A 20,695-nucleotide genomic window follows, 5' to 3' on the forward strand; every position below is an offset into this window, starting at 1 on the left:
GCGCTGCTCTAGCTTCAGGCTTCAGAAGCTGCGGCCGCAGCACCGCCTCCTACCCGGGGCCCGGTTCCAGCCCCTCTGGCCCGGCGCACTGGACATGGAGCTCCGAGCAGCGCATCCTGAGCCCCCAGCGCACTCCAATCCGCTCGTTCGGTTAGCGCCCAGCTTGGGGAGGGGACGGTGGAAGCTAGCCGGGTGAAAACCTCACATCCTGCCCGCCCCAGGCCTCTCCATCACCCCGCGGTAGAGAGTTGGGATGGATGGGAACGATGTTCTCCTGGCTCCTGGCTTTCTTTGCCTGCCTCCGACCGAATGGATGACCTTGAGCCGAGAGCGTCTCCTCTTTGCCTCTCCTTCCCCATCTGCACAATGGGAATTGGTTTGGCAAGGTCTCTGAACTCACGGCCTTTAGAATGGGACACGTTGTCACATGCTTGGAGACTTAAAGGCTTTTGGTTCCTGGGCCCGTTTTTCTTGATCTGGATTTGTCTCTTCCCTTGCCTCAGTTTCTCTCATATCCTGGGACCAGCTTCCAGCCTTTCTCATCCCAAGCACTGGAGACAGCAGCCTCCAGACTGCTAAGAGCAGAGACAGCATGAAGGCCCCGGTAAGTGACAGGGAAGAGAAAAAGTTGCCTGGGGATTTGGGGGTGACCTGGGTAGAGCTTTACAGCCGCCTCCCACACCCGGAGTTACAGTGATCCCCTAACCCCTTTTGGTGTCGGGGGATGAAACTCAGAGCCAGGCACATGCTAAGCACATGCTCTAGCATGGAGTCCCTCCCACAGCCCTTAGTAGTTGCTTCTGCGCCAGCCCCCTGCTCCTGGGGCTGTGTGACCCCAGGCCGGTGTCTTCCCCTTTTGGTTTCAGTTTGTTTTTCTCACCTAGAAATGGAAGTAACCCGGTGTCACTTAGTTGGGAGGGAGGTGTGAGACTGAGTGTGACGCTCTGGTCTTTCTGTCTTTACCAGTGAGCCCCCTGAGTGCTGGAGTGGGGAGGTTAATTACCACTGCCCAAGTCAAGGTCTCTGGTCCCTTGTGGGCAGCAGACCAGTTGTTGTGTAGAGCCGGAGGCCTTAGGAGCTGTGAACCCGGTCTCCTGGACAGCTGGCCACACAGAGAAGACTTATTTTTAGAAACTGATGTGGCTTATGGACAGACAAGGAAGGGTGGGCCCCTGGCAGGATGTGCTGGGGGCTGTTCTACACCTCTGCCTTTCTGGGTACACTGGCTAGCTCCTAGTGTTTCTTCTGGAATGACTTTGGGCCTAGAAAACTGGAGTTCTGAGAGTCACAGGTACTGAGATGGATGGCCCAGCACACAGTGGTAGACACCTTGCTGGGTGCTTTCAGTGGGTGTGCAGGAGGTCACCCCCAGGTGACCGACCCAGAGGGCTTCTTCAAGTGGCTTTCGGTGTATTTCTTCTAGAAGTGGGAGAGGCTGAGCGGAAGCATCCCAACTGTTGGAAGCATTTTCTGTTTATTTGTTTCAGTTTTTGAAACAGGGTCTTGGTCTGTAGTCCAGGCTAGCCTGGAACTCACTGTGTAGCCCAGGTTGGCCTCACACTTGTAACAGTACTGCCTCGGGCAAGGAATGAGCTACCATGTTTATTATTAGATTAGACATTTAGATTATTAGATTATTATTAGATTAGATGGAGATAGCTATCTAATCTATTTTATCTACCTATCTAAATAGTGGGTGGTTGTGTGGCGCCCTGCCTGGGCTCTTGGAACCTGGCTCCTTTGCAAGCACAGAAAGCGTGCCACTACCACCAAGCCAGTCCTTGAAAGTGTTTTTAAAAAAGATTTATTTATTTATTTATTTTATGTATGTGAGTACACTGTCACTCTCTTCAGACATACCAGAAGAGGGCATCGGATCCCATTACAGATGGTTGTGAGCCACAATTTGATTGGTGGCTGGGAATTGAACTCAGGACCTCTGGAAGAGCAGTCAGTGCCTTAACCACTGAGCCATCCATCTCTCCAGCCTCTGAACGCATTTCTTAAGTGATGCTTTCCTCAAAGTCCCCCTCCACCTCCTGGACTGCCCAGCCAGCCCAGGGGACACACTGGGTCAGCTGGGGATAGGGTAGTGGAGGTAGCAGTGGCCTGGGGTGACTGCATAGTGTATCTGGGTTCTAGATAAGAGTTTGGGTTCTGCCATTTGAAATTTGCACCCTTGCTGTGTGGCTCTGAGCAGCTTCACCCCAACTGAGTGTCCTGACCTGGAAAGAGGGGAATTGGGGGACTTGTCTCTAGATTCATCCCTGAAGTAGGTCTCACCAATGGAGCTGCAGAGGTTCTCCATGGGGAGGCTGGGTGTTATTTGCAGGTACCCCGCAGGCACGTGACCTCTGTCTCCCTCAGGGCCGCCTTCTGCTCCTCACACTGTGCATCTTGACATTCTCTGCTGTCTGTGTCTTCCTGTGCTGCTGGGCCTGCCTGCCGCTCTGCCTGGCAACCTGCCTGGACCGCCACCTCCCTGCGGCCCCCAGATCCACTGTGCCAGGGCCCCTGCACTTCAGTGGCTACAGCAGCGTGCCAGACGGGAAGGTGAGTCAGCCAGGCAATGCTACGGGAGCCAGCGGGTCCCCAGCTCTAGGAAACAGTGAGAGCTGGGCTGGTGGCAAGCCAGCCTGGACTCTGAGCTTAGCTTCCCTGCTCACCAGCTGTGTGACATCTGCCAGTCACTTGTCCTCTCCGAGTACTCAAGGTCTAGGAGGAAATAGGATTTTCACTAAGCAGATACTGCCTGGGTACCCCCAACTACATGCTGGGAATGAAAAACGGGGTGGGGGGCTGCCCACTGGGGATAACCTGGGAAGACAAGAAGTCTTCAGACTTCTGTGTCTCCATACCATATACTCACACAAACATGGCTTAGCTCCTGCAGTAAGTGTCATTGTGTGGCAGCTGAGCATAAAGAGCCAGCCTAGGTCCAGGTTATGTATGGTCCCAGGAGTCATGAAACTGGGACACCAGGGTCCGAGACAGCCATGACTCCCGTCCATACTGTCTGTCCACCTCTCCATATTTGCTCCACCTGGTGTGGCAGAGGGACATTCACAACCTAGACCTTGATAGCAGAGGTCCTGTGAGTCACAGAGCTCCCTAAAGCCACCCTGAGGTTAGTGGCACTACAGTTCCAGTTCTTAGTTTGGTGGCCCTAGGGTCATGCTCAGGAGCCCTGGCTTGCTGGAGACCTGTCACGTCCCCATCCCTGCCTCTGTTGGGCTGTGCCAAGGATTCAAAGGGTGACTGGCAGACAGCACACAGTGCCCAGTGCCCAGCTGCGGTGTGAGGATTTAATGGAGAAATGAAACCCCTGAGCTGGCCTGGCCTGGGGCTTCATTTCAGCTCAGTCAGCATTAGCGAGGTCAAGGGCTAAGTTTATTCTCCAGCGCCAACACCAAACGGAAACGAGGGCACCAGAACTCCCGCAAGTGTGAGCTCTCCACTCTCCAAGAACGGCCCAGTGGGACAGCGCCAGCCAGGGTGTCCTGGGTGAACACTGTCCAGTCTGCCACAGTACGGCCAGAGTTCTTCAGACACTTGGGCCCTTCTGGAACGTTTTCTTTCTTTTGTGTGTGGATTGGATGTGTGGACGGTCAGCCTTGGGCTTTGTTTCTCAGGCATTTGATTGATTGATGACTGATTGATTGATTGAGACTGGTTCTCTCACTGCTTGGAATTAAGTGGCTAGACTGGCGAGTGCCCCTTGGGGATCTACCTGTCTCTGCCTCCTCAGTGCTGGGCTCACAGGCTCATGCCACAGTGCCCAGCGCATTCACCTACCCTCCTCCCTCCCTCCCTCCCTCTCTCCCTCCTCAGGGTCTGAGATTTCTTTCTTTAAAGGTTTATTTATTTATTTTATGTTTATGACTACACTGTAGCTGCACTGATAGTTGTGAGCCATCCATCATGTGGTTGCTGGGAATTTGAATTCAGGACCTCTGCTCGCTCCGACTTAATGGTTTATTTTATTATTATATCTAAGTGCACTGTAGCTGTCTTCAGACATACCAGAAGTGGGCGTCAGATTCCATTACAGATGGTTGTGAGCCACCATGTGGTTGCTGGGATTTGAACTCATGACCTCTGGAAGAGCAGTCAGTGCTCTTAACTGCTGAGCCATCTCTCCAGCCCCATTTGTTTTTCTTAAGTGGGAAATCCAGGTTTTGAATGTCAACACTTAGACCTTTTCCTCTTTTGCAATAAAGGGAAACAGTTGGCCTTTTGAGGGCCAGTCTGACGACAAGCCTTGATGGGGCTGATTGTCACTAGAGACAGGACAGCCCGCCATTGCCAGGACAGGGCCAGACTGAGGGCACAAGAAGGACATATTTCCAGCTTTTTCGGGAGAGGGTCTCACGTGGCCCTGGCTGGCCTGGACTCTGCCGTGTGGCAGATGGCTTTGAACTTATCCTGCCAAATGCCCAGGTCCCGGGATTACAGGCTTGCCCCACTATTTTTTTTTTTAATACTGTAGTACAGAAAATGGATTTATGAGTTCTTAAATCAACATCTTATTAAAAAAAAAAAAGCTGAGGGGGATTTCACAGTGTCTTTTATTGAGTGGAACTAATCTTTTACATGGCTCTATAAACTTGAGTTCCTCCAGGTGAGAGCCCAGCACTTTTGTGGGAGCCGTGGCAATTTTCTCTGAGTGTGTGCATTCAGGCTGCCTAGTGTCTACCTCTTGGGTGGTATAACAAATACGAGATGGGGCCCTTAATGGGCCTGAGGTCTGGGTAGCAGCTCACATCTGCGGTTCCAGCACCTAAGTCCCAGGACAGTCTCTGTACACAAGACCTTGTCTCAAAAGAAGCAGGGCGGGATCTGGGAAACAGAGCATTTGTGCCCTGTGTGCAAGCTTAACCCACAAAAAACTAGGTTGGCCTGGTAACTTGCTGTAATCTCTTTGGGGAGACAGAGATGGAATCCTTGGAGTAAATTAGCTAGCCAGACTAGCCAAGCAGGGTTCTTGGTGTATGGTGACAGACCCTGGCTCAAGATACATGGTGGCAAGTGCTCGAGGAAGACACTATGTATCAACCTTGGGCTTCTACCTGGATGTGTATCCACACAGCATGTATGTGTGCAAATTGACAGATTATAACAGAATTCACCAGTTAAAAGGAACAGTTCAGGGTCTCTATAACAGAATTCACCAGTTAAAAGGAACAGTTCAGGGTCTCACTAGATAGCCCTCGCTGGCCTGGAACTTGCTTTGTAGCCTTGGCTGTCCTGGAACTCACCAGGATCTCAGAGCCTCTGCCTCCTGAGTGCTGAAACTAAAGGTTTATACCTCTACGTCCAGCCAGTGAGTGTCGACAGAAGTAGGAGAGTATGGATAGCCTTCACCAAGGCGACACAGAACTCTTTCTGACCCTCCCAGAAGTCCTCTCCAGCCCCTTTGTGACCCTCATGGCTTTTAGAAGTGCTAGGAGGGCTTGGAGCTTAGGGAGGGAATTGTTCTGTTCCACTGTGTTCCAGCCTCCTGACTTGGGCAGCCCGTGCCCAAGACCATCCTGTGCCCCCCACCCCTGGCTCCTTATTTCCTTGTACCTTTTCTATTGGGCTCTCACGAGAGGGTTAAAGCAGGTGTTTTCACACCCATTTCCCAGATGAGGGGTGGCACCCCCTTACCTTGGGCCAAGGGATGGAGCTGGGATTCACATTGAGAATCAGACTAGCAAAACTGGCCTGGGCTGGCCATGGAAGACCCCTCTAACTGAAGACCCTTCCGTTAACAACTCAGTGCAGTATGGGTTGGGCACGGGCAGGGCAGGAAGGGACCTGGGTGCTTCGGAAGAGCTTGTAGTTCCTGTGTACTTAGCAAACACATGAACATGCCGTCAGTGCCAGAGACCGTTCTAAAGGCTTTATAAATATTTGATCCTGTAACTTTAATAAGGTCCCAGTAAGGTAGGGACATTTTAGGGCTTAGAGAGAGCAAGTGCTGGATGTGGCTGATAAGGAAGCTTGGGAAGGTCGTTTTCCTGTGTCGGGCTTGCCAGGTGGGCAGACATGGCTGTTGCCACCTGTGGTCCCAGCATTTGGGAAATTGAAGCAGAAGAAACGCCACAAGTCCAATGCATGCCTGAACAAGAGAGTGAGACTTTATATTACAAGTGAAAACAGGGACCAGCCAAGTGACCTGACTGGTGAAGGCACATGTCACAGAATCTGATGACCCGAGTGCTCCCCGTGGAACACACGTGGTGGAGGGGACTGACTCAAGCAAGCTGTCTTTGGGCCTTCACGTGGGTTCTGTGGCATGTGCCTCACTCTAAAGACAAAAACAAAAACAACCTGGGTCTAGGGAGGAGGTTCAGTTGGTTAGACTGATCCATGGAACATGAGGACCTGTATCCAGTCTTTTTTTTTTTTAAATATGGAACGCTTCACGAATTTGCATGTCATCCTTGCACAGGGGCCATGCTAATCTTCTCTGTATCATTCCAATTTTAGTATATGTTCTGCAGAAGCGAACACCCTGTGTCCAGTCTTAAGCATCCATATAAGAGCCAAGTACCCAGCATGCACCTGACATAATCCAAAGTGAGGCTGGGTCTGCCTCGCCAGCCATTTTGGCAGATTTAGCAAAATCCTGGTTCAGTGGGAGACTCTGTCTCAAGACAATAGTGATTGAGGAAGGCATCTAAAGTCAACCTCTGGCACGTGACCACGCCCCATGGATGCCTGTGTACACACACATGCACATACACAAATTTAAAAAACTATAACAAAACAAAAAAACCACAGTAGAGCTTAGTCCTTGGGACTGATCCAGCTATCAGACAGATTAGTGGACATGATGGAGGTGGGAGTGGGGAGGCAAGGGGGAGGACAGGTGGATACCAGCCTGAGTGGGGGGTTTCTGATCTCTCTCTCCTTCCTTCTCTGTAGCCTCTTATCCGAGAACTGTGCCACAGCTGTGCGGTGGTGTCCAGCTCTGGCCAGATGCTGGGTTCAGGCCTGGGTGCCCAGATCGATGGCGCAGAGTGCGTGCTACGCATGAACCAGGCACCCACCGTGGGCTTTGAGGAGGACGTGGGCCAGCGCAGCACTCTGCGCGTGATCTCTCACACAAGTGTGCCATTGCTTCTGCGCAACTACTCACACTATTTCCAGCATGCCCGAGACACGCTCTACGTGGTGTGGGGCCAGGGCAGGCACATGGACAGGGTGCTGGGCGGCCGCACCTACCGAACGTTGCTGCAGCTCACCAGAATGTATCCAGGCCTGCAAGTGTACACCTTCACTGAACGCATGATGGCCTACTGTGACCAGATCTTCCAAGATGAGACAGGCAAGAACCGGTGAGCTGGAGACCCCTGGCCCCTGGAGTTTGCATTCTCTAAAAGCCTCTTTCTGCTAGGAAGTGCTTTAAGGTCTGAGGTGGTCTCTGAGGTCATTCCAGATAACTGAAGTAAGAGTGACTTCAGGCTGGGGATGTGGTTGTGTTGGCAGAATGGTTGCCTAGTGTGCATGAGGCCCTGGGTTCCATCCCCAGCACTGAATGAACTGGCCTTGCATGCCTCTGTAGTCCCAGCACTCTGGAGGTAGAGGCAGGATGGTTAGGAGTTCAAGGTTAGGGAGTTCAATTCACTTAAGCTTAGGCGGCGTGAGCCTGTCTCAGAAATGAGAAGGAAAACAAAACAAACCAAACAACTGTTTTTGAGTCCTAAGGCTTTGAGCTGAGCACTCTGCATCAGACATCTCTAATCCCTCAGCACTTCCCGAGGCACCTCACTACATACCTGTGCCCTGGCCCTCGTCCTCAGACTTGTCCCCAGCTGCAGTCCCTTGCACATGCTCTGTTCCTTCTGCCTAGAACATTCTTCCAAAAGTTCCCATGATTGGCCCCTTCCAGCCGCTCCGGTCTGGATAAACTCTCCACTTCCTCAGGGAAGCCCCTCCGAGACCATCCCTCTGCAGCAGAAGCAGCCCGCCTTGGCGACCTGCATCTCGCCTTTCCCTTTTCAGCTGCTGACACCATCTGACATTACAGTTTATGTTTCCTCCCTGAAACTGTTAGCTCCAGGTGGGGCAGGTGCTGGCTGTGCACAGCTTGAATAGTTGAGCTGGCCTGTACTCTCAGGAGAGGCAGAGGAGGAGGTGGCCTTCTACTTGGAGGGTACCCAGAGCTGCCACCTCAAGAGAGCTGAGGCCTGGGGCTGTTACAGCACCTTTACGCAGGTGGGCTGGGTGCAGGGTGGAATGGGCAAAGCTGACAGGGTTCCCTCTCCAAAAACACCTTCAAATCTCCATGTTTCACAGCCGGGTCTCTGAGACTGAGACTCTCAAGAGTGAGTTAGGTGCCCTACGGGAGAGGCAAGGCTAAAAGAGAAGACAGAGCCCTCAATTTTACCCTCTGTGCTCTCTTGTACCTGTGGGCTCTCCGGGTCTAGTTCTCAAGAACCCTGATACCGTCCTCTGCTCGGGCAGCCAGACCGAACAAGCCCAGGTTTGTGTCCAGCACCACCTCTAACCCACTGCCGATGGCAAACTGCCTCTCCGCTGCTTCCCCCTTCCTGGGACCTCTTTCAGGTTGTCAGGTGGGAGTAGGGGATGCTGGTGGGGCCACTGACGGTGTCTCATCCTCCTCAGGAGACAATCAGGCTCCTTTCTCAGCACCGGTTGGTTCACCATGATTCTGGCCCTGGAGCTGTGCGAGGAGATCGTGGTCTACGGGATGGTCAGCGATAGTTACTGCAGGTTAGACCGGCGCCCAGGCTGGGGGTAGGGGACAGGGAAGGAGGGGGAGGTGTGAAGTCTTGAGCCAGAGGGTCTGTGAGCCGTGAGGGCTTCATGATGGGTGACCCGGGCACAGACAGCCCCCAAGGGCAGGCCTTTGGGAAAAAGACCAACATTTAGCTGGGCATAGTGATCCTGCTCAGGAGGTGGAGACAGGAGAATGAGAATCAAAGCTAACCTTGGCTCCAGATCAAGTTCAAGGCTACCCCGCCCCACACCTTCTGAGAGCCCCTCTGAAAAACTCAAACCAAAACAAAGCCTTGTACACCTCTCAGGTTGGTGAACCGTCTATGTAACTATGAGACTTTGCTACGTGACATCATCTAATACAGAGGTCATACTTAAGAACCAGGAGGTGGTGCACACAGCTCTAATCCCAGCACTCAGGAGGCAGAGTTCAGGGCCAGCCTGGTCTACAGAGGGAGTTCCAGGGCAGCCCAGAGAATCCTTGTGTCAAACAAAACAAAACATCTTAGGATCCACGTGGTGGAAAGAGACCCTGCTCTCAAAATGTCTTTTGACCTCCACATGCACTTTGTGGCAGCTTCTTACCCCCCACCCCCCAAATAATGAATAGATGCAAAAAAAAGTTAAGTTGCCAAAAAGATTTGGCAAAGTGAGCCTTGGGTTAGACCCACCTGATGGAGTGCTCACCCCCTGGACCCTATATCTATTTTAATGAAACATTACAGATAGATTTAGTTGACTTAAATACTGTGAGTTCAGATATGGATATGGAATTCTATTATAAGCATGTTATATTCTTATATTTCAGTATTACTATAACTAAGGAGTCTGGGAAAGGCCCCAGATTTTCACCCTTTCCCTTCAGAACCTATGTCTCGGGTGTATGAGAGAAATGGTCACAGCAGCCTAGGCGCACACTACTTCCTAGCAGGAGGGCGTGCCGCTGGCCCTGGCTACAGGAGTTAGGCATGGGCCGCTCCTGCCTAGAGTTTATCCATTGACTCCATTTCCAGATGGCCTGTTGTAGGGGTGTTTTTCAGATCCAAGGTCACCCAGCTTGCAAGGAGCAATTTCTGAATCCTGGCCAATGGGCTCCTCGCCTGCCCGGTCTCTGCCATCTGTCTCCCTCCTGCGCAGCTGAGGCCTAGTCCCAGAGGCTGGCAGCTTTGAGGCCTTGTTCCACCTGACCCTGTTCCCTCCTAACAGCGAGAAGAGTCCCCGCTCCGTGCCCTACCACTACTTTGAGAAGGGCCGGCTAGATGAGTGTCAGATGTACCGTTTGCATGAGCAGGCTCCAAGGAGCGCCCATCGCTTCATTACCGAGAAGGCTGTGTTCTCCCGCTGGGCCAAGAAGCGACCCATCGTGTTCGCCCACCCGTCCTGGAGGGCCAAGTAGTTCCTGTTGCCAGTGACTGCCAGGCCTCAGCCAGGCCTGTGACCCATTCCAGGCCAACACGGCTCTAATGTGAGCATTTATGACTCACCTTCTACCTGACACCAGGTAGAACATGAAGTCTCTATTACCCAACACTGGGTACACTCGGAGGAACCTCAGGCCTTGTGACTTGAAGAGGAGTCGAGAAGATGCCATTTACACCACCCCTGCTTCCAGAAGAATCCACATCTTCATCTTGGGGTTTGTCCCACTGCCAGGTTGTTTAAGTGACCTTTGCCCTGGGTCCGTCGATGGCCCCACCTCACCAGCATTATGGCTTTATACCAGTCTTGAACCTTTCCTCTACCTGGCTCCAGCCACATGGTGCCACATTCTCAGGCTGGTGGCCCTGGTTGGTGCACCCTGGAACTTGGGATTTGATGGATGTGAGGGCCTTTGAGCCTCAGCCTCTCAGGACTGACTGTCTTGGGAGTGTGCTGGTAAAGGCAGATTTTCTGGACACTGTGTCTCTGTGGTAACGGATGTGGGATGGGGGTTAGTTAGGACAAGGCCTGTAGCCTGTTCCCTGGAGGGCTGACTGAGCCTTCCAGCCCTTCTCTAGGCCCACAACTGTCCTGCTCTTCCCGCATTGTCTGGACATCAGCCCTACAGTCTCCTGCCCCAGCATCCCACAAGCCTGACCTTCTGATGGTCTGACCACAGGACTGTGCTGGCCCAGGACAGCCACCCTGCCCTCACTCAACAGGCACAGAGCGGGGCCTGGGAGGACTCGGGGTGAGGAAGAAATTCCACCCAACGCCACTTTCCTGCCTCATGAGTCAGATTCCAAAGTCTTTGCCAGTCAGGCTGTCTCTTAACTGTGGGACATGATTCCTTTGTAAAACAGAGGGCAGAACGAACTCAGCGCGGGGAGGGTGCTGACCAGAAAGGAGTGGTCTCGGGGCCAGCCCTTTCTCTGAGTTTTGCTTTTCAGTACTAAAACACAGCCACCACCTAGCTGTTAAGGAGGGTGTGAGGCCACCCTGCGGAGGGAGCTGGTGCTCATTACAGATGATATAGCCCAGGCTAGCTTTCAGGAGGTGTCTGAACTAGGATGCTGGCAGCCTTGAGAGCTCACTACCCAGGCTCTGCCTCCTTCCCCCTTTGGAAGACTGAAGAATGGCACCCTGGGCTTTAGCTCTCTGCTTCAGAGTTCGGGACCCTCTGGGTGTAACCTGCGCGGTCCCCAGAGTCCCGTGCTTAGTTTAACCTCTCCTGCTACAAACTTGAAATTCCTTATTTTAGGTCTTGGTTTGAAACAAGGAACCTCTCAGTTTCCTTACCGGATCCCACAAAGGGCAGAACCCGTCATGCTAAGGGCTCTGGTGGCCTAGCCCACTCTCCCTCCTACCCATTTTCCCAGGAGTGACTAGAGACCTGGCACCTGGCCCACAACACTGCCCTTGTCCCTGTCCAGTGCCAGGTGGACCGGAAGCCTCATATGTGGGAGGGGAAGCAGAGAGGGAAATCTCTGAGCCAGGGTTACAGGCGGGAAGCCAAACCGTTTCCGCAGGCCTGGAGGGGCTGAGGGGCTGAGTGTAGGGATAGGCCATGAGTGGGTCGTGGGTGAGACGAAGGGTCCTGGCATCAGGCCTGACCCCATGTTCCCAGGCAATAAAGACAGTAGAGTAGTTCCTGCCTCACCAGATTGTATGAGCTCAGAGATGCTGGGGTGCCCCTTGGGGCTTACTTAGAACACACTTGGCTCTCAGTATTCAGAAGCCACCATTTAAATAGGGTGGCCCTCTGCCTGACTGATCCTGTTCCACCCTGGCATAGGTGGCATCAGTGCAAAATAATAATAATAATAATGATGATGTTCTCATCCTAATGAGAATAGTGTCTTCTGGTGCCATTTTGAGTGACTGTGACTCAGGAACAGAGATGTATGTTACCCCGAATTCCATGTTCCGTTGCGGAAACAGTTTCATGAAGTTTTATAGTTTTGCGGAACATAAAGTCCTAAGTCCAGGCAAGTCTAAAATACATTGGTGGGGACATCAGAAAGGTGGGTACGGCAAGCTGGGGAGGACTTTCCTATAAGGTCTGAGAGGTTGAGAGCTTTGGGTTGGTAGAAGCTATGTTCTGACAAAGGTAGTCAGGAAATGGCTGTGTGAAGCTACAGCTAGCCCAAGATCTGCTGATTTTGGCCTCTGGGCCATCTCCGGAGGCCTGGTTTCTTTCTAGGACTTTTTGCTCATGGTAGAGAGCTGGCTCTCCATCCCATTAGAAGTCTCCGCACCTGTGCCCTTCTCCGTGCATGTCCAGGGTCAAGAGACTCCCTGGTCCTGGTGGGATCTAGACTACTCCTTTCTGAGAGTCAGTCTTCCTGCTTTCAGCCATAAGGAAATGCTGACCCAACCCTTAGACAAGGCACACAGAGATGCTTCTGTCCTGGCTTCTGGGTGAGGTGTTTACTGCTGGGTTGGCCTGAATAAATTGTATTTCTCAGGGAAGCTGTCAACCACTTCCTCCAAGCACACAAAGATGCCCACTGACAGGTCTGGCTGTTGGCACAGCGTCTACTGAAGACTCCCATGATGAAACTCAGGGGCCCCCTCCTTGGACACTGTGGGTCCGGTACCTGCTGGAAGGTGAGAAGGGGGTAGAAGCCATGTATAGTCTTGAGGTGTTGTGGGGGCCACTGGGGTTTACAGACTCTGGCCTCTTGTGTTCCTTTTCCTCCTCCGGTTCTTTTGTCTCAGCCAGTTCTGCCTAAGCCCGGGGAGGAAGGGAGGCAGGTCCTACAGACACGGGTGGCTTAGGACTCCTTCATCAGGAATCTCGGCTGGGGTATGAGCGTCTCTATGGTGTCTATTGCGGGAGGAATGGAACTCCACGATTACGGGGAACAGTTGAGCACTCCTGTCTAGCCCCTGTCTGTGGAGACCCAGGTACTTCCCAGTTCATGTCCACGGCACCAGGCTCAGAGCGCGGCTTAAGTCTCCATCTCCGCTCACTGTAGAGGTTGAAAGTTGGAGTCCCCAGGCCTGGCTTCAGCTGAGCTTGGCACAAATCTGTCTGCTGAACAGAACTGTTGCTATAAGTTGGGAGCTGAGGGGCTGGAGAGATGGCTTAGCGGTTAAGAACACTGACTGTTCTTCCAGAGGACTGGGCTTTGAATCCCAGCAGCCTGATGGCAGCTCAAAACTGTAACTCCAAGATCTGACATTCTCACATGGACATACATGCAGGCAAAACACCAATACATACAAAATAAAATTTTAATTAAAAAAAAAAGATAAAGACATGGGAACTGAGAGAGGAGGGGAGGAAAAGGCTCTCTGGGAATATCACAAGAGCACAGAGAAGTTTGCTGAATGAAGGATGAAGTTGTGGCTTAGTGTAGAGTTTGCCAGGCACACTCAAGACACCTCCTCCCCCTGCCGCTGCCCAGGTTCCAACCCCAACAGTGTATAGGGCGATTGTTAAGGTGCAGAAAACGGGAGTGTTTTCCCTGGGGAGGAAGGAAGGAAGCTCCTTCAAAGATGATCAGGCCTGGCCTGAGGCCCCGTGTTTGAGTTCTCTGTTGCGTCTGGACCGTGTGCCTAACAGCTCAGCCAGTATTAAATGGACAGGCTAGGTGAGTTTAGCCTGTCACCCACACATTCTCCAAGCTGGGGTTTCACCTGGAAAGTGGGCTCCTAGTAGCTCCCTGCCACAGTGAGGGGGTGCTTGAAAAAAGTGTAATGCAGAGGTGAGCACCCTACCAACAGGGTGCTGTGCTTTTGTTATCCACGCCCACCCCCTTGTTTCTTTTGGTTGGTCTCTTAGTTTTTCTAGATTGGGTTTCTTTGTGTGGTCCTGGCTGTCCTGGAACTCACTCTGTAGAGCAGGGTGGCCTCAAACTCAAGAGATCCCTCTGCCTCTGCCTCTCTGCCTCTGCCTCTCTGCCTCTGCCTCTGCCTCTGCCTCTGCCTCTGCCTCTCTGCCTCTCTGCCTCTCTGCCTCTCTGCCTCTCTGCCTCTCTGCCCCTCTGCCTCTCTGCCCCTCTGCCCCTCTGCCCCTCTGCCCCTCTGCCCCTCTGCCCCTCTGCCCCTGCCTCACTCATACCCCCACTACTGGTACCACAAAGGAGGCTATTACTGTTCTTGGAGTCAGGAAGAGAAGCCAGGGCAGGAATCTGACAGGCTTGAGTGAGGGTCTCCAGCTCTGCTTTGGTCTGGGTCCAGGCTTAAGCATCCTTGTGGTTTTCAGAGTCCCTAGCAGGGCCTGGGGTAGGGAGGGGCCTGCTGGGGCACAGGAGGGCTTCCTTGTCTGGCACAGACTCACCCCGCTCACTGTGCTTGCAGTGAGAGCCCTCTGGTCTCCATATTAGCAGCTTGTTCACCTGCCCCTCCCTTCTTCCTCCTCAGCCCCACCCTCTGTGGTTGCCTTTCTGTCCTGCAGGCAGGGCGTCAGGAGGCCAGGGTGCAGATGAGCACCCAGGATGCACAGAGGTGGACACTAGAGGGCAGGCTTCCGATGTCTTGTGTCCACTCTAGTGGGATGCCTGCTTTTCCATGGGGGCGGGGGGGAGGGGGCAGGAGTTTAACACACACACACTTTTTTTTCCTCTAATTTTAAAATCAATGTTATGTGTGTTATGTGTTTGGGCATTTTGCCTGCCTGCACATCTGTGTACCATGTGCGTACCTGCTGTCAAGGGAAGTCAGAGAGAGCATTGGATCTCCCTGGAACTGGAGCTACAGATGGTTCCGAGCCACCACGTGTATGCTGGGAATCTATGCAGCTTCATTACATTTGTTTTAATAAAATAACTTTTAAAAAGTTATTGCTGGACGATGGTGGCACACACCTTTGACCCCAGCACTTGGGAGGCAGAAGCAGGTTGATCTCTGAGTTCAGAGCCAGCTTGGTCTGCAGAGTGAGTTCCAGGACAGCCAGGGCTACGCAGAGGAAGAAGCATGCCTCAAACCAAGCCAAACAAAACGAGAAAGTGTTCTTAACTTACCAAAGTAGCTTTGGCATGCAGTACATTGCTTTTGAAGTACACCTTGAAGGAGGACTGTTTCAAACCAAGCAAGCAAGCAATCATAACTTTCTAAATTAATGCAATGCAAATAACTTAGACATTTATAAAGCTAAAAGTGATGGTGGCACTCCCCTCCTACCAAGCTCTAGTGGAGCTGTCGGCTCCGTTCCTTGTAGATTCTATCTCACATCTTTTACGTGCCTTTACAGACATGGTAATTGTAGTAAAAATGGGGTGGGTAACAAAAAATGTAGGAGAGGGAAAAGGGTGTCGCGAAGTTGCGGGGATAGTTCACTTGATAAAGTACTGTGTTGGGCAAGCCAGTGGAGGATATGAATTTCGTCCTCACAATCCCGACAAAATTCCTAGGTGTTCTGGCCCTTGGTCTTTGTTCCCATAGAGGAAGGAGGCACAGACTGTCTCCGAGGCTCACTGGACAGCCTGGAGAAAGCAGCCAGCCCCAGGTCCTAGCAGGAAACCCTGCCTCCAGCAACCAGAAGTGGGTGGAGTTTCTTTCTGTGTCTTTCCTACCCTCTTAAGGGAGGCTTATGAAGAGCAGCAGAGGCTAACCCCTGGCTCTACATCAACACGTGTTCACTCACGAGCACAGGCAAACACAAAAGCTGCATTTGCAATTCAGTTTTTAAAAATGTAATTCCGGGGGCGGGGGAGAGCGAGCAAGCACGCTTTTACTTTTCAGTTAGGAACACGGGCTGCTCCTGCAGACAGGGTGGCTTACAGCCATTGGAACTCCTGGGCCAGGGGATCCCGCGCCCTCTTCTGGCTGCTGAGGGTACTACATGCGCATGATGCACAACTAACTATGAGCAGGTAAATCACTCATACACACAAAACAAGTAAATAGTCTTTAAAATCTAAGTGGTTTTAATCCCAGCACTTGGGAGGCAGAGGCAGGCAGATTTCTGAGTTCGAGGACAGCCTGATCTACATAGTGAGTTCCAGGACAGCCAGGGCTATACAGAGAAACCCTGTCTCGAAAAACCAAAAACAAACAAACAAACAAAAAATAAAATAAAATAAAATAAAATAAAAAACCAAGCCAGACAGTGACGGTGCATGTCTTTAATCTCAGGACTCAGGAGATGGAGGCAGAGGCAGGTGGAGCTCTGTGAATTTGAGACTAGCCTGTTTACAGAGCCAGTAAGCTCAAGGACAGCCAGGGCTAAATGAAAAAATCAAACCAAACAAACAAACAAAATGATTGTATAATTATTCTGTTAAAACTTTTGAAAAATATAAATCCCAAAGTGGAAAAAAAAAAGAGCAGCCTAGACCCTAACATTCCAGAAATGACCACCTTGTTCTGAGATGGAGTCTCATATAGCCCAGCCTGAGCTCCAACTCTGTGTAGCCCAGACTGACCCTGAACTGCTGTTCCTCCTGCCTCACCCTTCCTGAGTGCTGGGACTATATCCATGGACCACTGTACCTCACATTTTATTTGGGGGACTGTATAAGTCCAGAACTTGAGATTTCCGGCCCTAGTTTCCCCTGTAGCTGAGATGACAAGCCCATGGCTCCACACTTGTCCTAAAATAAACTCCTTGAGATCAGACTCTCGAAGGTTGAACCAACAGTGGCTCCCAAGTGACAGCGAACCTTCCAGCCTACCACATTACCCTTCAAGGGGCAGTGGTGGTCTCAGAGACCAGGCATTCACACACACATTATCATAATGAACAAAAAAATTCTCCTTTTAAATCTTTCTTCTGCCAGGCAGTGGTGGCCCACGCCTTTAATCCCAGTACTTGGGAGGCAGAAGCAGGTGGATTTCTGAGTTCTGGTCTACAGAGTGAGTTCCAGGACAGCCAGGGCTATACAGACACACACACACACACCAAAAAGAGGAAAAAAAAAAAGAAACATTTAAGCCCTTTTCCTTTGTATCTTTCTTTTTGTTACATTGTATTTGTACCTTTCTTTTGTTACATTATATTTGTATCTTTCTTTTGTTACATTGCATTTGTTTGTTTGCTCATTTGTTTAGTGGGAGGTGGTGACAATGCCACAGGTCAGAGGACAACTTCCAAGGGTGAATGCTCTCCTTCCTCCAAGTGGCTCCCAGGGATCAAACCCAGGTCGTCAGGCTTGGTGGCATGCACTTTTACCTGCTGAGCCAGCTCCCTTAAATTGTGATATTCTAATTTTGTGATAGGCTGATGTGTTTATATTATTTTAGTAAGTTATAGCACATATGAAGGCTATGAGCCTCTTGAACACAGTGTGCATGGATACTGTAATGTGCGGTCTCCCTGGTGCTTTTAAAACTTTAATCAGTGATACGGGCAATGGCTATCTCCTGCCCTTGGCAATGCCAAGTAGGTTTCTTTTTGGTTTGTTTTTGTCCTAGTTAGTGTTCTATTTCTGTGAAGGGACACCACAACCAAGGCAACTCTTAGAAAAGAAAGCATTGAATTGTGGGTTATAGTTTGTTTATAGTTATAGACGCTTAGTCCATTATCATCATGGTGGGGAGCATAGCGGCTGGCATGGTGTTGGAGCAGAAGCTGAGACCCACATCCTAATCTACAAGCAGGGGACAGGATGAAGGAGGGGGCGGGGTGAGAGCGGGAGGCGGGGCCTCGGAAAAGGAGCCGAAGAAAACCAGGGTTTCCATTTCATTTGGCTGTCTTTGAACTTGGTATTTAGCAGAAGATAGCCTTGACTCTACTACATCCACTCCCCTAGCCGTGTGCTGGGATCACAGGCGTGCCTCTGCCAGGCTACATTTGTTATTTTCACTCCTTGGGTCTCCAAGATTCACCAGCGTTCCTATAGCTTATCATTGCCCCTGCCGTGTAATAGTCCACAGTGTAAATATTCCTTAAAAAAACAAAAACAAGCCGGGCATGGTGGCACACACCTTTAATCCCAGCACTTGGGAGGCAGAGGCCGGTGAATTTCTGAGTTCAAGGCTAGCCTGGTCTGCAGAGTGAGTTCCAGAACAGCCAGGGCTACACAGAGAAACCCTGTCTCGAAAAACAAACAAACAAAAAACAAAAACAAAAACCCTTGCCAGGTGGTGATGACAAATGCCTTTAATCCCAGCACAGCAGAGGTGGATCTGAGTTTAAGGCCAGCCAGGTCTACAAATCGAGTCCCAAGACAGCTAAGGCTACCCAGAAGAACCTTTGTCTTGAAAACCAAATCAATCACTTGGGAGGCAGAGGCAGGCGGATTTCTGAGTTCAAGGCCAGCTTGGTCTACAGAGAGAGATCCAGGACAGCCAGGGCTACACAGAGAAACCCTATCTCGAAGAAAAAAAAGAAAGAAAGAAAGAAAGAAAGAAAGAAAGAAAGAAAGAAAGAAAGAAAACCAAATCAAACCAAACAAACAAACTTTCCATTCTCCTGTTAGTAGATATCTGGACTATTTCTACTCTTGTGTTTCAAACTGTCCAGCTGTGACCTTCACTGTGTACATCTGCAGGACCTAATAGGTACCTAGGGTGGGGAATGGAAAGTTTTACTATGATGTTTTCCTAAGTAATTACAAAACAGAACTCTTTAAACATGCTTTCTCTTCCTAAATCTCCCCATCACCCTCTCAGGCATGCACGTTAACCCTCGTTCCCAGCCTCTTAGAACACTATGGGTAGGCAGTCTTTGTTTATGTAACCAGCTTTCTAACAGGCTACATATGCACATCCCTGTGTCCATACATGCACATCCCTGGATGTCTGGAGGCCAAAGGTCAGCCTCCAATGTTCTTTCCTTGACCTGGGAGGCCCAGAAAGGGTAAGCTAGCTGGAGGGGTCTCCTGTTCTTCCCACCCCCAGAATGGGGATTACAAACACGTGACGTCGCTGGGCGGGGGTAGCACACGGCTTTAATCCCACCACTTGGGGAGGCAGAGGGATCTCTGTGAGTTCAATGCCAGCTTGGTCTAGAGAGCAAGTTTCAGGACAGCCAGGGCTACACCAAGAAACCCTGTTTCGAAAGACAGAAGCAGAACACGGCATCGAGTCTGACATATTGACTATCTCCCTAGCCCTCAGGTTGCATTTTTCTTTAATTTTTCATTTTATTTTATGTGTATGGATGTTTTGCTTCCACATGTCTGTGTACCACATATATGTGCAGTACCCATGGATGCCAGAAGAGGGCGACAGATCCTCCTAGGACTGTGCTGGGAGTGGACCCCAGGTCCTCTAGAAGAGTTGCCAGTATTTGTAACTGCTGAGCCATCCAGTTGGTTGGGTCCAGATTGCTTCCTTTTAGTCACATAAAATAGTGCAACGAATATTTGAGGGTAGGATGAAGAGAGTTGAGCCAAGATCTCTCCATGTACCCCTGGCCGGCCCGGTACTCACTATGTCTATCAGGCTGGCCTTGAACTTGCAACAGTCTTCCGCCCTCTTCTATCTCCTAAGTAGGGTGCAGGCCTCTAAGCTACCAGGCCCATCAAAAGCTACGTTTTCAAACGTTGCTCTCTCCATTTTCCGGAGATAAGGAGATGAAGTACCAAGCTGCCTAGGGGATGGTTACTGGGTCTCTACGAGGGGGAGTCCAGGTAATTAATAACCAGAGTTCGAACCCAGTGATCTCCGCGTTTCGGATTCCCCATCCGAGGTCCTGGTGTCCATTTGGAGAGAGAGAAATGGATGAGATTTGGGATGGGGCGCGGGGCACGAGGGTGCTGTGGGAGAGCGTCTCTCCTCTCTGGCACCTCCCTGGGGCGGGGCCATCCGCAGCCTGAGGCTCCGCCCTCTCGCTCGGCCCTAACGGGACTGCGAGCGCCGGCGCTAGGACCCGGCGGGCTGGAGCTGCGGCGGGGCCTGGGCGGCCAGAGCGGCGCGGACCCCGGTTCTCGGCTCCCGGCGCCATGTGACGGGGTGCGGGGGCCGCGGGGGGCCGGGCGCTCCCCGGCGGAGGTGAGCCGGTGCTGCGCGGGGGCGGGCAGCAGAGCGGGAGGGGGCTTGTGCTTGCGCCTCGGCAGTGGGGAGCCGCTGATAAGGGGGGAGCCCCAGGGCTCCCCGAGACCCACTCTGCTTGCTAACTGCACCCCGAGATCTAGCGGGATTCTTTGGGCCTCTCGTGTTGGAGATGGGGCGACCCTGCCGCGGCCCCGCACCCCTCCCCTGCAGAGCCGGGGTCAGGATAGGATGCTTGACCCTAGGGTGCAGCGGCAGAAGATGGGGAGCGGGGCTGAGCCTCTCACGAGGCACTCGGGGGTACCCTGCTCCCGTCACCTGGAGAAGCCCCAGAGCGAGCTCAGGGTGCGGCCCTCACCCTCAGCCCAGAGCTCAGCCTCCGCAGGTCCAGCCTTGGAGCTGAGTCTAGGCTTCTGGGCTGCCACCTCCCCAGCGGAGTCAGCAGCTCCCCACCAGGCCTGGCCACTCCGAGCCGAACTAGATGTCTGGCGCACGCACAGGCTACAAGGGGACCCTCCCGGGAGACCCTTTCAGGCTCCGCCCTGTAAACAAACACTACAAGATTCCCCCCTCCCCCGCTTGCTCCTGCTCCCTGCGAGGCGCGTTGCCTCTCTGATCCCTCAGTCTCCTCATCTGTGAAATGGGGAGCAAGAGCACCTAC

General features: G+C 51.9%; 2 protein-coding genes, 1 long non-coding RNA gene and 1 other non-coding gene across 11 annotated transcripts in view; 2 read left to right on the forward strand and 2 right to left on the reverse strand.

Moving 5' to 3' along the window:
• Positions 1-12,619, forward strand: St6galnac4 (ST6 (alpha-N-acetyl-neuraminyl-2,3-beta-galactosyl-1,3)-N-acetylgalactosaminide alpha-2,6-sialyltransferase 4). 2 transcript variants are annotated; one of them, NM_001276425.1, is made up of 6 exons: positions 1-150; positions 504-604; positions 2,368-2,553; positions 6,913-7,325; positions 8,617-8,724; positions 9,937-12,619. In NM_001276425.1, exons 2-6 carry the CDS (start codon positions 593-595, stop codon positions 10,124-10,126), a joined length of 909 nt encoding a protein of 302 aa, NP_001263354.1. In that variant the 5' UTR covers positions 1-150; positions 504-592; the 3' UTR covers positions 10,127-12,619. The 2 variants fall into 2 exon arrangements, with proteins under 2 accessions (NP_001263354.1, NP_035503.1); NM_011373.3 differs by having other exon boundaries at positions 1-604.
• Gm52551 overlaps positions 5,870-20,695 on the reverse strand; it is a 14,955-nt gene continuing 129 nt past the window's right edge. Inside the window, exon 2 of the long non-coding RNA XR_003954025.1 lies at positions 5,870-6,103. This is a non-coding gene — a long non-coding RNA (predicted gene, 52551). The remainder of the gene's footprint in view (positions 6,104-20,695) is intronic.
• Positions 6,392-6,496, reverse strand: Gm23369. Its single transcript, XR_003954266.1, has one exon. It is a non-coding gene; the product is annotated as a U6 spliceosomal RNA (small nuclear RNA).
• The window catches only part of St6galnac6 (ST6 (alpha-N-acetyl-neuraminyl-2,3-beta-galactosyl-1,3)-N-acetylgalactosaminide alpha-2,6-sialyltransferase 6), a 21,101-nt gene continuing 13,037 nt past the window's right edge, over positions 12,632-20,695 (forward strand). For 6 of the 7 annotated variants that reach the window (NR_110347.1, NM_001289549.1, NM_016973.3 and 3 more), the window contains exon 1: positions 19,908-20,034. Coding sequence is in view for 1 of the 7 variants with exons in the window: in NM_001025311.2 (NP_001020482.1) it covers positions 12,703-12,759 (57 nt within the window). In the remaining 6 variants the exon portion in view is untranslated. Of the gene's footprint in view, positions 12,760-19,907; positions 20,035-20,695 lie in introns of those variants that run through there. The other variant, NM_001025311.2, reaches the window with a different exon arrangement.

This window comes from Mus musculus, chromosome 2 (assembly GCF_000001635.26).
Source record: "Mus musculus strain C57BL/6J chromosome 2, GRCm38.p6 C57BL/6J".
Taxonomy (NCBI): Eukaryota; Metazoa; Chordata; class Mammalia; order Rodentia; family Muridae; genus Mus; species Mus musculus.

Excerpts from the sequence above, each read along its gene's own strand:
- St6galnac4 (NM_011373.3), top strand. Across the intron at positions 2,554-6,912 it reads GCAGCGTGCCAGACGGGAAG|CCTCTTATCCGAGAACTGTG; the intron begins GTGAGTCAGCCA and ends CCTTCTCTGTAG. Across the intron at positions 8,725-9,936 it reads GTCAGCGATAGTTACTGCAG|CGAGAAGAGTCCCCGCTCCG; the intron begins GTTAGACCGGCG and ends CCCTCCTAACAG.